Genomic DNA, 18554 nt, shown 5'->3' with positions numbered 1-18554 from the left:
GAGAGATGAGAGAGAGAGCAATGAGAGAGAGAGGGATGAGAGGGGAGAGAGAGGGATGAGAGGGGAGAGAGTGGGATGAGAGGGGAGAGAGAGGGATGAGAGGGGAGAGAGGGGAAAGAGAGGGGAGAGAGGGGAAAGAGAGGGATGAGAGGGGAGAGAGAGGGATGATAGGGGAGAGAGAGGGATGAGAGGGGAGAGAGAGGGATAAGAGGGGAAAGAGAGGGATGAGAGGGGAGAGAGAGGGATGAGAGGGGAGAGAGAGGGATGAGAGGGGAAAGAGAGGGGTGAGAGGGGAGAGAGAGGGATGAGAGGGGAGAGAGAGAGATGAGAGGGGAGAGAGGGATGAGAGGGGAAAGAGAGGGATGAGAGGGGAGAGAGAGGGATGAGAGAGGGATGAGAGGGGAGAGAGAGGGATAAGAGGGGAAAGAGAGGGATGAGAGGGGAGAGAGAGGGATGAGAGGGGAAAGAGAGGGGTGAGAGGGGTGAGAGAGGGATGAGAGGGGAGAAAGAGGGATGAGAGGGGAGAGAGATGAGAGAGAGGGATGAGAGTGGAGAGAGAGGGATGAGAGGGGAGAGAGATGAGAGAGAGGGGAAAGAGGGGGATGAGAGGGGAGAGAGAGGGATGAGAGGGGAGAGAGAGGGATGAGAGGGGAGAGAGAGGGATGAGAGGGGAAAGAGGGATGAGAGGGGAGAGAGAGGGATGAGAGAGAGCAATGAGAGAGAGGGATGAGAGAGCAATGAGAGAGAGGGATGAGAGATAGGGATGAGAGAGAGAGCAATGAGAGAGAGGAATGAGAGAGAGCAATGAGAGAGAGGGATGAGAGAGCGCAATGAGAGAGAGCACAATGAGAGGTAGGGATGAGAGAGGGATGAGCGGGGAGAGAGATGAGAGAGGGATGAGAGAGAGCAATGAGAGAGAGGGGAAAGAGGGATGAGAGCGCAATGAGAGAGAGGGATGAGAGAGAGAGAGAGAGCAATGAGAGGGATGAGAGGGGAGAGAGAGAGAGCAATGAGAGGGGAGAGAGATGAGAGAGAGCAATGAGAGGGGAGAGAGATGAGAGATGGATGAGAGAGAGAGCAATGAGAGAGAGTGATGAGAGTTAAGAGAGATGAGAGAGGAAAGAGCTGGATGAGAGAGAGAGATGACAGATGAGAGAGAGATGACAGATGTGAGAGTGTCACAGACAAATCTCCGGAGATGATGGCGGAGGCATGTAACGGGACGTGACCGCCATCTATATATATATAGACACAGCCAAGGCCGATAGGGAGATTAGCCCGGAGAATCCCAAGGACATAGAGCCAGGAGTGATCATCGTATGTAGAGCTCTGTTCACACTGGTGTCAGGATCTGTGGATGCGGCTGGAGTCACACGTGCAGATAAGGAAGCCAGCGAGACCCCAGCCGACCCTGATGGATCCTGTGCGCTGTTCTGGGGCCATAGACTCGGCCACCAGAGAAGGAACCCCATATACTTTTATCCTGACACTGCCCCCTCTTGTCCACAGGCAGGGGCTGGTACTGCAATCCCAGACAACCTTATAGAGAGGACTGTGACTAATCCGACGAGTCATGGCAATGTGATTGTTTGGTACCTGGGACCCTCATTAATCCTGAAACAAGGGGGGGTCAGGATGGATTTACAGGGGGCGGTGGGTTACACCACGGGCCACTCTTCTATGTAGAGTTTGCTGCGGATTTACCCCGGATATTCTTCAATTCCCCCCTGCAATGAAATGCATCAAATCTCCATCACAATCCACGTCTGTGGCGTGAACTGTATAGCGGCACATGGGCCCTTATGTTCCCTGTACAGGGTGTTATCACTGTGGGGTCGTTACAGTGTGTTAGTTCCTCTGGACGCTGCTATTACGTCTCACATACTCAGAAATCCTTTCCTGGAAAGCAGCTGAGCGGATCAGTGATAAAGACGGGGGATTAGGGTCACGTCCTGTCAGTAACACGTGTGACAGAAGACGACACCGCGGACTGCACCGCAACATCCCCGCTAAGCACCCAGCTCAACGTGAAGCCCCTGAGTGACTACCATTTCTTTCCTTAGGAGACTCAGTTAATATGAATACGTGTTTTTTTTCGTCAATTTACCAACTAATGGAGATAAACCAGTGACATGAATGGAGACAGATGTGTGTCCTGAGCACCGCTATGTGCCCCTATATATGTATGTGTCTGCAGGTTCATGCATGTCCTGTGTTTGGAATTATTTTGTTAATTTAGCATTTTTTTCAGTGAACCATATGGCGGTACTTTTTAGTTATGCAAGAAAGCAGAAGAGATGGGGGTGCAGTACATTAAAGATAAAGTGAAGTTGGTTTTATAAATGCATAATCCACATAATCCTGCGCACGGCCAGGCTACAGTACAGCTCTATGTAGAGGTCCTCTAGATCCCAGAATATACAGTTGCAAGAAAAAGTATGTGAACCCTTTGGAATGATCTGTATTTCTGCACAAATTGGTCATAAAATGGGATCTGATCTTCATCTAAGTCACAACAATAGACAATCACAGTCGGCTTAAACTAATAGCACACAAATAATTAAATGTTACCATGTTTATATTGAACACACCATGTAAACATTCACAGTGCAGGTGGAGAAAGTATGTGAACCCCTAGACTAATGACATCTCCAAGAGCTAATTGGAGTGAGGTGTCAGCCAACTGGAGTCCAATCAATGAGATGAGATTGGAGGTGTTGGTTACAGCTGCCCTGCCCTATAAGAAACACACACCAGTTCTGGGTTTGCTTTTCACAAGAAGCATTGCCTGATGTGACTGATGCCTCGCACAAAAGAGCTCTCAGAAGACCTACGATTAAGAATTGTTGACTTGCATAAAGCTGGAAAGGGTTATAAAAGTATCTCCAAAAGCCTTGCTGTTCATCAGTCCACGGTAAGACAAATTGTCTATAAATGGAGAAAGTTCAGCACTGCTGCTACTCTCCCTAGGAGTGGCCGTCCTGTAAAGATGACTGCGAGAGCACAGCGCAGACTGCTCAATAAGGTGAAGAAGAATCCTAGAGTGTCAGCTAAAGACTTACAGAAGTCTCTGGCATATGCTAACATCCCTGTTAGCGAATCTACGATACGTAAAACACTAACCAAGAATGGATTTCATGGGAGGATACCACAGAGGAAGCTACTGCTGTCCAAAAAAACATTGCTGCACGTTTACAGTTTGCACAAGAGCACCTGGATGTTCCACAGCAGTACTGGCAAAATATTCTGTAGACAGATGAAGCCAAAGTGGAGTTGTCTGGAAGAAACACACAACACTATGTGTGGAGAAAAAGAGGCACAGCACACCAACCTCAAAACCTCATCCAACTGTGAAGTATGGTGGTGGGGGCATCATGGTTTGGGGCTGCTTTGCTGCATCAGGGCCTGGACAGATTTCTATCATCGACAGAAAAATGAATTCCCAAGTTTATCAAGACATTTTGAAAGAGAACTTAAAGAGGACCTTTCACTAGAATAAAAAATCTAAACTAAGCATACAGACATGGAGAGCGGCGCCCAGGGATCTCCCTGCACTTACTATTATCCCTGGGCGCCGCTCCGTTCTCCCGGTATAGGCTCCAGTATCTTCATGTGTTTGGCTCAACTGGGTGGAGCCTGCTCTAGTTCAGGCTATGAGCTGAGCGCTGCGATTGGCCAGCACTCCAGCCTGGGAGAAGGAGACGCTGGCAGGTTCCGCCCAGTTGAGCCGAACAAGTGAAGATACCGGAGCCTATACCGGGAGAACGGAGTAAGTGCAGGGAGATCCCTGGGCGCCGCTCTCCATGTCTGAATACTTAGTTTAGATTTTTTATTGTAGTGAAAGGTCCTCTTTAAGGCCATCTGTCCACCAGCTGAAGCTCAACAGAAGATGGGTGTTGCAACAGGACAACGACCCAAAGCATAGAAGTAAATCAACAATAGAATAGCGTAAACAGAAGAAAATACGGCTTCTGGAGTGGCCCAGTCAGAGTCCTGACCTCAACCCGATGGAGATGCTGTGGCATGACCTCAAGAAAGCGATTCACACCAGACATCCCAAGAATAATGCCGAACTGAAACAGTTCTGTAAAGAGGAATGGTGAAGAATTACTCCTGACCGTTGTGTCTGATCTGCAACTACAGGAAACGTTTGGTGGAAGTTATTGCTGCCAAAGGAGGTTCAACCAGTTATTAAATCCAAGGGTTCACATACTTTTTCCACCTGCACTGTGAATGTTTACATGGTGTGTTCAATAAAAACATGGTAACATTTAACTCTTTGTGTGTTATTAGTTTAAGCAGACTGTGATTGTCTATTGTTGTGACTTAGATGAAGATCAGATCCCATTTTATGACCAATTTGTGCAGAAATCCATATCATTCCAAAGGGTTCACATACTTTTTCTTGCAACTGTACACTACTGGAAAATGAAAGAAGACCACCTAAACAGAGATGGGATAAAAAGCCTATCTTACAATATGTCTGGAGGGTGTTACATGTAGTGGTTCCAAGATCCTGCCTAGACATAAGGATTCTCCACAGACTTTTGTCTGGCAGCACTCTAGTTTTTTTGTCTGACTTCTCTGTTTCTTGTGTGATGACTTGTTTTTTGTCTGACATCACTGTTGCTGTTTGTCTGACATCACTTGTTTTTTGTCTGACATCAGTGTTGCTGTTTGACATCAGTGCTGCTGTGTTTTGTCTGACATCACTGTTGCTGTGTTTTGTCTGACATCACTGTAGTGGTTTGTCTGACATCACTTGTTTTTTGTGTGGCAGCACTGTTGCTGTGTTTTGTGTGGCAGCACTGTTTCTGTGTTTTGTGTGGCAGCACTGTTTCTGTGTTTTGTGTGGCAGCACTGTTGCTGTGTTTTGTGTGGCAGCACTGTTTAATCCTGTAGAAGAGTCGCTGTATCACACAGGACAGCCACGGCATCACAAATTGGTTTTGCAGCACTCCCTGCAGTAAGCGCCCCAGACCATAAGAAACCATCTAATTAAAGCAGGACTCACACACTCCACTAGCTCATATACGACTAACCTCTCAACGCCATGAGGAGGGCCCATTGCAGGCATGAATGTCATACAGTAGTGTTCAGTGATGGAAGCAGGCTCTGCCTTATGCTAATGCTGGTCACATCAGAGATCACAGGAGGGTGGGAGCGTCAACTCCCATCATGTATAGTGCAGAGATACACAGGACCAACAGATGTCATAGTGTGGGGTGCCGTCATCTACCATTGCTGTTCCTGTCTGGAATTGGTTGAGAGAACATTGACCAGCCTTCAGTATGTCCAGGAAATCATAGATCCAGTCCTACTGCCATCATGTATGGTGTGGAGACACAAAGGACTAGCAGGGTGTCATGGTAGGGGCACTATCATCTACCATGGCCATACCCTTCTGGTATTGATGGAGGGAACGTTGACCAGCTTTCAGTACATCCAGGACATCATGGATCTGGTCCTACTACCATCATGTATAGTGCTGAGACACACAGAACCAGCACCAGGTGTCATGGCGTGGGGCACCATCTTCTACCCTGGCTGTCCCTGTCTGGTATTGATGGAGGGAACATTGTCTAGCTTTTAGTATGTACAGGAGATCATGGATCTGGTCCTACTACCATCATGTATAGTGCAGAGACACACAGAACCAGCACCAGGTGTCATGGCGTAGGGCACCATCTTCTACCCTGGCTGTATGTCTGGTATTGATGGAGGGAACATTGACCAGCCTTCAGTATGTTCAGGAGATCATGGATCCAGTCCTACTGCCATCATGTACAGTGTGGAGACACAGGACCAGCACCAGGTGTCATGATGGGAGGGGGCCATCATCTACCATGGCCATACCCCTCTGGTATTGATGGAGGGAACATTGACCAGCCTTCAGTATGTCCAGGACATCATGGATCCATGTTATTAATACATGAGACTTTGTGTCCCGCTGTATAATGAACTGGGCGCAAGAGATTCTGTACAAGTTATTTTATTCACAGGTAAAAACCAAGCACAGAAAATAGGAGACGGCGCACACGTTATATACATGTATATATATATATATATATTATTAGAGAGGGTGTGCACACGTTATATACACATATATATTAGAGACGGTGCACACGTTATATACACATATACATTAGGGACAGTGCACACGTTATATACATGTATATACATTAGGGACAGTGCACACGTTATATACATGTATATACATTAGGGACAGTGCACACGTTATATACACATATATATTAGAGACGGTGCACACGTTATATACACATATACATTAGGGACAGTGCACACGTTATATACATGTATATACATTAGGGACAGTGCACACGTTATATACATGTATATACATTAGGGACAGTGCACACGTTATATACACATATATGAGAGACGGGACACACGTTATATACATGTGTATATATTAGAGACGGTGCACACGTTATATACACATATATAATTAGAGACGGTGCACACGTTATATACACATATATATTAGAGATGGGACACACGTTATATACATGTATATACATTAGGGACAGTGCACACGTTATATACACATATATGAGAGACGGGACACACGTTATATACATGTGTATATATTAGAGAGGGTGCACATGTTATATATACACATGTATATATAAGAGACGGTGCACACGTTACATACATATAATGGACAGACGTGATCTGTACATGGATATACACGAGTGCTGTGTGTACACAGGAGACGGCTGGTGAGTGTACATGGGGGAAGCCTGCCGCTGGATGGTGACTGCTGGCTGGGAGTTGTAGTTTTCCCTAATATAGATTATTTCCCTAAATGTGTCATTATTTAAAGTGTAGAATCGTTTTGGGCCCGAACAACCACAGCGCAAACTTCACAACCAAATCTGGACCGATTTGTGTTCTGGACCTAAAAGTCACTGCCTCCTCGAGTGGATGTCAGTCTAAAAAAAGAAAATAAAATAAATGGAGGCGGCCATGTTGTTCTGTGCCCTGTTACATCGAGGGGCCGGCGCTCCTGTCACTGACCTCCCTTCTGGGCAGTTCTAGAAGTGTCTACGTGATAGAATAGGAGCAGACCTCCGAGATGAGGTGCTGGGACATGGCTACCCCTGTACCCACCTCAGGCATGGGTGTACCCTACAAAGTCCTCCCCAATCCTATCCCAAAAGCCACTGAACAGGGGTTTCTAAAACTTTCTAATATACTTTCTTCAGTTCCTCAACGTTTTCAAGATCTCCGATTGCTTTCAGTGTATGAAAAAATGCATTAGGGCCTTGGCAGACCTAACACTTTCCACAGCTGATATTTGCTACATTGTATCCTCTGATACAGTCTAACAGATGCTGGAGAAAGAAGAGATTTGTGCTGGTGATACAGAGGACTGTCTGCATTGTGACAAACCCTCAGCTGTGTAAGCAAGAGGCTGTATCCATGATAATCATACACTGCTCCTGTATTTCTGGGACAGGAGAACATGTTACACAAGGGCTCGTTCCTGGACAAATATGTGAGGTGGACTAAACAGGCGTAATGACCTCAACATGTGACACAGGGGCTCATCCCGGACACGGGTGTATGTAATGAGGTGGACCGAACAGTCGTATTGACATGAACATGTGACACAGGGGCTAGCCTCGGCCACGGGTGTATGTAATGAGGTGGACCGAACAGTCGTAATGACAAGAACATCTGACACAAGGGCTCATCCCGGACACGGGTGTATGTAATGAGGTGGACCGAACAGTCGTAATGACATGAACATGTGACACAGGGGCTAGCCTCGGCCACGGGTGTATGTAATGAGGTGGACCGAACAGTCGTAATGACATAAACATGTGACACAGGGGCTAGCCACGGGTGTATGTAATGAGGTGGACCGAACAGTCGTAATGACATGAACATGTGACACAGGGGCTAGCCTCAGCCACGGGCTTATGTAATGAGGTGGACCGAACAGTCGCAATGACATGAACATGTCACACAGGGGCTAGTCTCGGCCACGGGTGTATGTAATGAGGTGGACCGAACAGTCGCAATGACATGAACATGTGACACAGGGGCTAGCCTCGGCCACGGGTGTATGTAATGAGGTGGACCGAACAGTCGTAATGACATGAACATGTGACACAGGGGCTAGCCTCAGCCACGGGCTTATGTAATGAGGTGGACCGAACAGTCGTAATGACAAGAACATCTGACACAAGGGCTAGCCTCGGCCACGGGTGTATGTAATGAGGTGGACCGAACTGTCGTAATGACATGAACATGTGACACAGGGGCTAGCCTCGGCCACGGGTGTATGTAATGAGGTGGACCGAACTGTCGTAATGACATGAACATGTGACACAGGGGCTAGCCTCGGCCACAGGTGTATGTAATGAGGTGGACCGAACTGTCGTAATGACATGAACATGTGACACAGGGGCTAGCCTCGGCCACGGGTGTATGTAATGAGGTGGACCGAACAGTCGTAATGACAAGAACATCTGACACAAGGGCTAGCCTCGGCCACGGGTGTATGTAATGAGGTGGACTACACATGTGTAATGACCTCAACATGTGACACAGGGGCTCATCCCGGACACGGGTGTATGTAATGAGGTGGACCGAACAGTCGTAATGACAAGAACATGTGACACAGGGGCTAGCCTCGGCCACGGGTGTATGTAATGAGGTGGACCGAACAGTCGTAATGACAAGAACATCTGACACAAGGGCTAGCCTCGGCCACGGGTGTATGTAATGAGGTGGACCGAACAGTCGTAATGACAAGAACATCTAACACAAGGGCTAGCCTCGGCCACGGGTGTATGTAATGAGGTGGACTACACATGTGTAATGACCTCAACATGTGACACAGGGGCTCATCCCGGACACGGGTGTATGTAATGAGGTGGACCAAACAGTCGTAATGACAAGAACATGTGACACAGGGGCTAGCCTCGGCCACGGGTGTATGTAATGAGGTGGACCGAACAGTCGTATTGACATGAACATGTGACACAGGGGCTGGCCACGGGTGTATGTAATGAGGTGGACCGAACAGTCGTAATGACATGAACATGTGACACAGGGGCTAGCCTCGGCCACAGGTGTATGTAATGAGGTGGACCGAACAGTCGTAATGACAAGAACATCTGACACAAGGGCTAGCCTCGGCCACGGGTGTATGTAATGAGGTGGACCGAACTGTCGTAATGACATGAACATGTGACACAGGGGCTAGCCTCGGCCACGGGTGTATGTAATGAGGTGGACCGAACAGTCGTAATGACAAGAACATGTGACACAGGGGCTAGCCTCGGCCACGGATGTATGTAATGAGGTAGACTACACATGTGTAATGACCTCAACATGTGACACAGGGGCTCATTCCGGACACGGGTGTATGTAATGAGGTGGACCGAACAGTCGTAATGACATGAACATGTGACACAGGGGCTAGCCTCGGCCACGGGTGTATGTAATGAGGTGGACCGAACAGTCGTATTGACATGAACATGTGACACAGGGGCTGGCCACGGGTGTATGTAATAAGGGGGACCGAACAGTCGTAATGACATGAACATGTGACACAGGGGCTAGCCTCGGCCACGGGTGTATGTAATGAGGTGGACCGAACAGTCGTAATGACAAGAACATCTGACACAAGGGCTAGCCTCGGCCACGCGTGTATGTAATGAGGTGGACCGAACTGTCGTAATGACATGAACATGTGACACAGGGGCTAGCCTCGGCCACGGGTGTATGTAATGAGGTGGACCGAACTGTCGTAATGACATGAACATGTGACACAGGGGCTAGCCTCGGCCACGGGTGTATGTAATGAGGTGGACCGAACAGTCGTAATGACAAGAACATGTGACACAGGGGCTAGCCTCGGCCACGGATGTATGTAATGAGGTGGACCGAACAGTCGCAATGACATGAACATGTGACACAGGGGCTTGCCTCGGCCACGGGCTTATGTAATGAGGTGGACCGAACAGTCGTAATGACAAGAACATGTGACACAGAGGCTTGCATCGGACACGGGTGTATGTAATGAGGTGGACCGAACAGTCGTAATAACATGAACATGTGACACAGGGGGTAGCCTCGGCCACGGGTGTATGTAATGAGGTGGACCGAACAGTCGTAATGACATGAACATGTGACACAGAGGCTAGCCTCGGACACGGAGGAATGGAATGAGGTCAACCGAACAGTCAAGGAGATGAACATGTGACACAAGGGCTAGCCTCAGCCACGGGTGTATGTAATGAGGTGGACCGAACAGTCGCAATGACATGAACATGTGACACAGGGGGTAGCCTCGACCACGGGTGTATGTAATGAGGTGGACCGAACAGTCGTAATGACATGAACATGTGACACAGAGGCTAGCCTCGGCCACGGGTGTATGTAATGAGGTGGACCGAACAGTCGTAATGACATGAACATGTGACACAGAGGCTAGCCACAGACATGGAGGAATGGAATGAGGTCAACCGTACAGTCAAGGACATGAACATGTGACACAGAGGCTAGCCTCGGCCACGGGTGTATGTAATGAGGTGGACCGAACAGCCGTAATGACAACAACATGTGACACAAGGGCTAGCCTCAGACACGGAGGAATGGAATGAGGTCAACCGAACAGTCAAGGACATGAACATGTGACACAGAGGCTAGCCTTGGGTGTATGTAATGAGGTGGACCGAACAGTCGTAATGACATGAACATGTGACACAGAGGCTAGCCTTGGGTGTATGTAATGAGGTGGACCGAACAGTCGTAATGACATGAACATGTGACACAGAGGCTAGCCTCAGACACGGAGGAATGGAATGAGGTGAACCGAACAGTCAAGGACAAGTACATGTGACACAAGGGCTAGCCTCGGCCACGGGTGTATGTAATGAGGTGGTCTGAAGAGCCGCAATGACATGAACATGTGACACAGGGGCTTGCCTCGGCCACGGGCTTATGTAATGAGGTGGACCGAACAGTCGTAATGACAAGAACATGTGACACAGAGGCTTGCATCGGACGCGGGTGTATGTAATGAGGTGGACCGAACAGTCGTAATGACATGAACATGTGACACAGAGGCTAGCCTCAGACACGGAGGAATGGAATGAGGTCAACCGAACAGTCAAGGAGATGAACATGTGACACAAGGGCTAGCCTCAGCCACGGGTGTATGTAATGAGGTGGACCGAACAGTCGCAATGACATGAACATGTGACACAGGGGGTAGCCTCGGCCACGGGTGTATGTAATTAGGTGGACCGAACAGTCGTAATGACATGAACATGTGACACAGAGGCTAGCCTCGGCCACGGGTGTATGTAATGAGGTGGACCGAACAGTCGTAATTACATGAACATGTGACACAGAGGCTAGCCTCAGACATGGAGGAATGGAATGAGGTCAACCGAACAGTCAAGGACATGAACATGTGACACAGAGGCTAGCCTCGGCCACGGGTGTATGTAATGAGGTGGACCGAACAGCCGTAATGACAACAACATGTGACACAAGGGCTAGCCTCAGACACGGAGGAATGGAATGAGGTCAACCGAACAGTCAAGGACATGAACATGTGACACAGAGGCTAGCCTTGGGTGTATGTAATGAGGTGGACCGAACAGTCGTAATGACATGAACATGTGACACAGAGGCTAGCCTCAGACACGGAGGAATGGAATGAGGTGAACCGAACAGTCAAGGACAAGTACATGTGACACAAGGGCTAGCCTCGGCCACGGGTGTATGTAATGAGGTGGTCTGAAGAGCCGTAATGACAAGAACATGTGACACAAGGGCACGTCCTGGACGCAGAAGTATGTAATGAGGTGGACCGAAGAGGCGCAATGACGACAATACGTGACACAGGGGCTCGTCCCGGGCACGTGTATGTAGACATATGGACTGAACCTTCCAACCATTTCACAGGGACACTATGGCGGTAAGGACAGTAGTTACATCCACGGGTGACCACTAATCTGCCAGTTACTTCCTGAAATAAATTCCCCCCGAACGGTATACATAAAGCGGGCGTGCCGCGACCCCCGTCACCACCTAAAGAGATCCGTGCACATTGTACTAACCATACTGGTTATTCTTAGGCCTGGCGATGATGACGGGTGTGGTACAGAGTAGGGTTGTTGCGATACCAAAATTTTGATTCTATAAAAAAGTATTGCGATACTCGATACCACGCAATAAAAATAAAACAGCAAAAAAGCTGCATGCATTCTGCAGTTAAAAAAAAAAAAGGCGAATCGCACAGTTTTAATTTATTTTTTTTCGGCATTAACCGCATAGGAGATTTTAATAGTTTGGACTTTTCAGACGCGGCAATATGTAATATGTTTATTTATATAGTTTATATGTAAAATTGGGAAAAGTTTTTTTTTATACTTAATAATTTTGTGGGTTTTTTTTTTTACTGTTTATTTAATAACTATTAGCCCCCTTAGGGGCTAGAACCCTTGTCCTATTCACCCTGATAGAGATCACACTCTCCCTGCCGCCCTGCTTAGTACACACAGCAGCAGGGAGCTGACTATGGACGGCTTCAGCAGCATCCTGGCTGCCATGGTAACCGATCGGAGACCCAGGAGTACACCGATCAGAAACTGCCACTGCGCCACCAATGAGAAGGGGAGAGGGGACCCTGTGGCCACTGCCACCAATGATTATAATTCTGGGGGGGGGGGTGAGCGCACTGCGCCACCAATGATGATAATTAACCTTTAATACAGGAGGCGGGTGCCGGCAGCAGAATCACATAGCTGGGAGCTGCGATCAGCGGCAGTTAACCCCTTAGGTGTCACGCTATGTGATTCTGCTGCTGGCACCTGTATTTGTATTAAACGTTAACTTTCATTGGTGGCGCAGTGCGCCCGCCCCTCCCTCTTCTTATTGGCAGCAGCGGCACAGGGGGGAGGGAGAGAGTGACTGAGGAGATCACGTGCGCGCTCCATGTTCTCTGATGCATCGATAAGCTGCTGAGGAGATCACGTGCGCGCTCCATGTTCTCTCATGCATCGATAAGCTGCTGAGGAGATCACGTGCGCGCTCCATGTTCTCTGATGCATCGATAAGCTGCTGAGGAGATCCGGTGCGCGCTCCATGTTCTCTGATGCATCGATAAGCTGCTGAGGAGATCACGTGCGCGCTCCATGTTCTCTGATGCATCGATAAGCTGCTGAGGAGATCACGTGCGCGCTCCATGTTCTCTGATGCATCGATAAGCTGCTGAGATCACGTGCGCGCTCCATGTTCTCTGATGCATCAATAAGCTGCTAAGGAGATCACGTGCGCGCTCCATGTTCTCTGATGCATCAATAAGCTGCTAAGGAGATCACGTGCGCGCTCCATGTTCTCTGATGCATCGATAAATGTCAAATTCTGGTATTGTATCGAACCCGTGACAAAAGTATCAATTGGGTATCGTTATTTCGATACCCGCAACAACCCTAGTACAGAGTCTGGTGTCTCCTGCACACAGCTGGCATTACCCGTGGGGCTCCACTGCAGCCGGTCTGCTCTGCCCTCTGCTGGTGACCCCCGTTATAATGGGAGTGAGGAGTGAAGCGTTAAGCATTGCACTTTATGAAGGTTATTACAGTCTCAGGCCCCAATCTCTCGCTCAGTCACCGGGGTCTTCCCCAGGGTCCTTTCTAGCTTGCGGTGTTTTCTGGGGACAGTGGGGGGTGGGGCAGGAGGCTCCTCTCGCAGGATCTGTCGGATGCGCTGGATGCACACGTTGGTGGCGTTTCTTGTCTCTTGGGAGAGGTGTGCAAGGGTCAGGAAGCCATGAGGAAGATCTTCCACCACTTTTAGCGTGACCGGACGGCCGAGGGAGCGCAGCCTCTTCGCAAACATCACAGAGTCGTCCAGCATGGGGTCCAGGGCACAGGCCTGCGTGGAGACAATAGGCGGGCACAAGTGTTTTACTACAACATCAATGGGTACACGCTAGGTCTATGCCAATCCTATCTGGTACTCACCACAATGTGAATGGGCGGAAGGCCTAGCAGCATACTGTCGGGTGCCAGGAGCGGGGACATGTAGGGATTGTGTACAATGGCGGAGGTCTGCAGGGTCATATTCGCCACCCCATTCTGGGAGCGGATAGGCTGGAATCCTTCAGGGAACCCCAGGGAGAAAAGGCTGGAAGACGGAGAGGACGTGTCCTCCGGGGGGATGTTCTCCTTAGAGTGTGCTGCCGGTTCTTTCTCATAGGAGTCCTCACTCTCGGTCAAGAAGAAGTTAACCGGTTCCTGCTGGCTGGATGGAGATTGCAGTTCGCCTACTCCGGGGTCAGACAGGATGGACGGGGATGGCGGTGACTGCGGCCTCCTCCCAGTGCTGCCCTCTGATCTGCTCTGTGCTCCTCTCGGCTGGTTCTGCTGGCTCAGGGCTCCAGCGGTCGAGCTGCACCCGCTGTACTGATGGCGGCTGAAATCCTGGACGGTCTTACTCTTCATCGACACCCGTCTGTTTACTGCTCCCACGTCCGCCAGTGCTGCATCCGATGCGCTTTTCCTGACGGTCTCTGAAATATGGATAATTAACAGTCACATAAACCGCCACACACAGCCTCACATACACCGCCACACACAGCCTCACATACACCGCCACACACAGCCTCACATACACCGCCACACACAGCCTCACATACACCGCCACACACAGCCTCACATACACCGCCACACACACACACACACCGCCACACACACACACACACCGCCACACACACACACACACCGCCACACACACACACACACACACACACACACACACCGCCACACACACACACACACACACACACACACCGCCACACACACACACACACCGCCACACACACACACACACCGCCACACACACACACACACCGCCACACACACACACACCGCCACACACACACACACCGCCACACACACACACACCGCCACACACACACACACCGCCACACACCGCCACACACACACACACCGCCACACACACACACACCGCCACACACACACACTCCGCCACACACAGCCTCCGCCACACACAGCCTCCGCCACACACAGCCTCCGCCACACACAGCCTCCGCCACACACAGCCTCCGCCACACACAGCCTCCGCCACACACAGTCTCCGCCACACACAGCCTCCGCCACACACAGCCTCCGCCACACACAGCCTCACACGGTCTTTAGTGAGTCCCATCACTTACCAGGACTAGTCTTCTCCTTGTTGCCCTCCATCAGGTTGCTCAGCCAGGAGGCAGCTCCTTGCCGGATGTCTCTAAGAAACAGCGCAGTTCCTCGCTTCACCTGACTGACAGCACTCAGCTTCTCCAGCGCTCGATCCTCTACTGGGACCCGCTCGGTGCCTGTAGCAGATATTCAGTCACCAGGGGTGCACATACCATACAGGCCCCTCATGTAGAGTCGTCTATCATCCAGAAGTACGTCTATATTAGGGGAGGGTCCGGCGGGCTCATCTCATTCACCATTTTCTACACCTGTTTTAGGTGTAGAAAATGGTCTGAATGTAAGACAGAGGAGGCTCGGAAGCCGTCTGAAGTTATGGAGCGGTGGACAACTCTTCATAACGTCAGCGGATCCTCCGCCAGCACAGGGGTTATTAAGACCGGTGTCCAAAAGGTCGGTCTTAAATGACCCCCTATGTGGCCCATGGGGAAGAGGACCTTCAGCTCAGCAATGGATGATGTGTACCAATGCTAACAGACAGATGGGCGCCCATCTTGATCTCTCGGCTACTATGTATGCTTCTGGATATATCACCTGCATATGCACTTAGACACTTTGACAGGACACTGAGGGGCAGCAGCGGGTCCATCAGGGTCAGAAGGCGGGAGGGGGACGCTGTAGCCTGCAGTAATGTCGCTGGATAGGCAACCATGAGACCATCTGGTAATCGGACACCAACAGAGGCTGCGCGGAGCGAGACGGTGATACAGAGGTTACCGCCAGCACTGTCACCCGCCAGACAGATCCGCTCTCCTGTGGAACCTACAAGGAAAGGAGAACATGTGACAAACCTGCAGCTGGGGGCAGACTTATCACTAAGTGGGGGGATTCCAGATACACATAGGGGGCAGTATCATCAGGGGTGGTGAGGTGACCGCTGGCGGTTAATCAGTGGCCTCAGCAGTGACCTGTGCGTACAAGGAACGTGACTGATTATAGCCAAACGCCTCCGTATGTTCAGATGTAACTGGCGCATTATTAGTGCAGCACTCACCCAGGAGGCGGCAGTGCTTCAGCGCCCAGCAGTACGCGTAGAAGCATTCCTCCAGCGCCCGCGGGAAAGGAGCCTCAGGAGCTAGGGAGTAATCCACAGACAAGATGGGGGCCTCCAGCTCCTGAGCCCAGGTCCTCAGGTAGGGTTCATGAGACTTGGAGGTTTGGGCTACAAAGCCCCCGCCATGGAAGTGGACAATCAGGTCGGGAGAGAGCGGGGCAGGACGAGATCGGAGACGAAGGTCCAGGCTCAGCGGACCCTCGGGCTTGGTGAAAGCGTTCAGTTCTTCACTCTCCTGAAATAAATATGGATATTTCAAAGGGGTGAAGGCAAGATGACAAGTACACACATATGGCCGACATCCAGAACTCGTCCCCTGCACGGTGCACACACACATATGGCCGACATCCAGAACTCGTCCCCTGCACGGTGCACACACATATGGCCGACATCCAGAACCCGTCCCCTGCACGGTGCACACACATATGGCCGACATCCAGAACTCGTCCCCTGCACGGTGCACACACACATATGGCCGACATCCAGAACTCGTCCCCCGCATGGTGCACACACATATGGCCGACATCCAGAACTCGTCCCCTGCACGGTGCACACACACATATGGCCAACATCCAGAACTCGTCCCCTGCACGGTGCACACACACATATGGCCGACATCCAGAACTCGTCCCCTGCACGGTGCACACACACATATGGCCGACATCCAGAACTCGTCCCCTGCACGGTGCACACACATATGGCCGACATCCAGAACTCGTCCCCTGCACGGTGCGCACACACATATGGCCATCATCCAGAACTCGTCCCCTGCACGGTGCACACACACATATGGCCGACATCCAGAACTCGCCCCCTGCACGGTGCGCACACATATGGCCGACATCCAGAACTCGTCCCCTGCACGGTGCACACACATATGGCCATCATCCAGAACTCGTCCCCTGCACGGTGCACACACACATATGGCCGACCTCCAGAACTCGTCCCCTGCACACACACATATGGCCGACATCCAGAACTCGTCCCCTGCACGGTGCACACACACATATGGCCGACATCCAGAACTCGTCCCCTGCACGGTGCACACACACATATGGCCGACATCCAGAACTCGTTCCCTACACGGTGCACACACATATGGCCGACATCTAGAACTCGTCCCCTGCACGGTGCACACACACATATGGCCGACCTCCAGAACTCGTCCCCTGCACACACACATATGGCCGACATCCAGAACTCGTCCCCTGCACGGTGCACACACACATATGGCCGACATCCAGAACTCGTCCCCTGCACGGTGCACACACACATATGGCCGACATCCAGAACTCGTTCCCTACACGGTGCACACACATATGGCCGACATCTAGAACTCGTCCCCTGCACGGTGCACACACACATATGGCCGACCTCCAGAACTCGTCCCCTGCACACACACATATGGCCGACATCCAGAACTCGTCCCCTGCACGGTGCACACACATATATGGCCGACATCCAGAACTCGTCCCCTGCACGGTGCACACACACATATGGCCGACATCCAGAACTCGTCCCCTGCACGGTGCACACACACATATGGCCGACATCCAGAACTCGTTCCCTGCACGGTGCACACACATATGGCCGACATCTAGAACTCGTCCCCTGCACGGTGCACACAGCGGTCACTCTGGAGATTAGCTGATGTCCGTGCTGCACACAGCGGTTATTCTGGAGATTAGCTGATGTCCGTGCTGCACACAGCGGTTATTCTGGAGATTAGCTGCTGTCCGTGCTGCACACAGCGGTCACTCTGGAGATTAGCTGATGTCCGTGCTGCACACAGCGGTTATTCTGGAGATTAGCTGCTGTCCGTGCTGCACACAGCGGTCACTCTGGAGATTAGCTGCTGTCCGTGCTGCACACAGCGGTCACTCTGGAGATTAGCTGATGTCCGTGCTGCACACAGCGGTCACTCTGGAGATTAGCTGCTGTCCGTGCTGCACACAGAGGTTATTCTGGAGATTAGCTGCTGTCCGTGCTGCACACAGCGGTCACTCTGGAGATTAGCTGCTGTCCGTGCTGCACACAGAGGTTATTCTGGAGATTAGCTGCTGTCCGTGCTGCACACAGCGGTTATTCTGGAGATTAGCTGATGTCCGTGCTGCACACAGCGGTTATTCTGGAGATTAGCTGCTGTCCGTGCTGCACACAGCGGTTATTCTGGAGATTAGCTGCTGTCCGTGCTGCACACAGCGGTTATTCTGGAGATTAGCTGCTGT

The 18554-nt window shown here is 50.7% G+C and overlaps 1 protein-coding gene and 1 long non-coding RNA gene across 19 annotated transcripts in view; one reads left to right on the top strand and one right to left on the bottom strand.

Annotated features, from left to right (window-relative positions):
• The first annotated feature begins 7573 nt into the window (after positions 1-7573).
• On the top strand, positions 7574-12256 carry LOC120990813. Of its 18 annotated transcripts, none has more exons than XR_005776499.1 (12): positions 7574-7673; positions 7747-7819; positions 8252-8543; positions 8617-8835; positions 9049-9340; positions 9414-9486; positions 9700-9918; positions 9992-10427; positions 10710-10920; positions 10994-11139; positions 11284-11356; positions 11639-12256. It is a non-coding gene; the product is annotated as an uncharacterized LOC120990813 (long non-coding RNA). The 18 variants fall into 18 exon arrangements; XR_005776486.1 differs by lacking the exon at positions 7574-7673 and having other exon boundaries at positions 7724-7819; positions 9992-10210; positions 10355-10427; XR_005776490.1 differs by lacking the exons at positions 7574-7673; positions 8252-8543 and adding an exon at positions 8033-8105 and having other exon boundaries at positions 7722-7819.
• A 1108-nt stretch (positions 12257-13364) lies between these two features.
• The window catches only part of LIPE (lipase E, hormone sensitive type), a 42095-nt gene continuing 36905 nt past the window's right edge, over positions 13365-18554 (bottom strand). Inside the window, exons 6-10 of the mRNA XM_040419709.1 lie at positions 16267-16561; positions 15807-16034; positions 15233-15391; positions 14019-14566; positions 13365-13929 (exon numbers count right to left, since the gene is read on the bottom strand). Coding sequence (XP_040275643.1) covers positions 13639-13929; positions 14019-14566; positions 15233-15391; positions 15807-16034; positions 16267-16561 — 1521 coding nt within the window. The 3' untranslated portion in view covers positions 13365-13638. The remainder of the gene's footprint in view (positions 13930-14018; positions 14567-15232; positions 15392-15806; positions 16035-16266; positions 16562-18554) is intronic.

Source organism: Bufo bufo, chromosome 1 (genome assembly GCF_905171765.1).
Source record: "Bufo bufo chromosome 1, aBufBuf1.1, whole genome shotgun sequence".
Classification (NCBI taxonomy): Eukaryota; Metazoa; Chordata; class Amphibia; order Anura; family Bufonidae; genus Bufo; species Bufo bufo.
The sequence above is the reverse complement of the archived record's forward strand: the minus strand, read 5'-3'. Positions and strand labels throughout refer to the sequence as shown.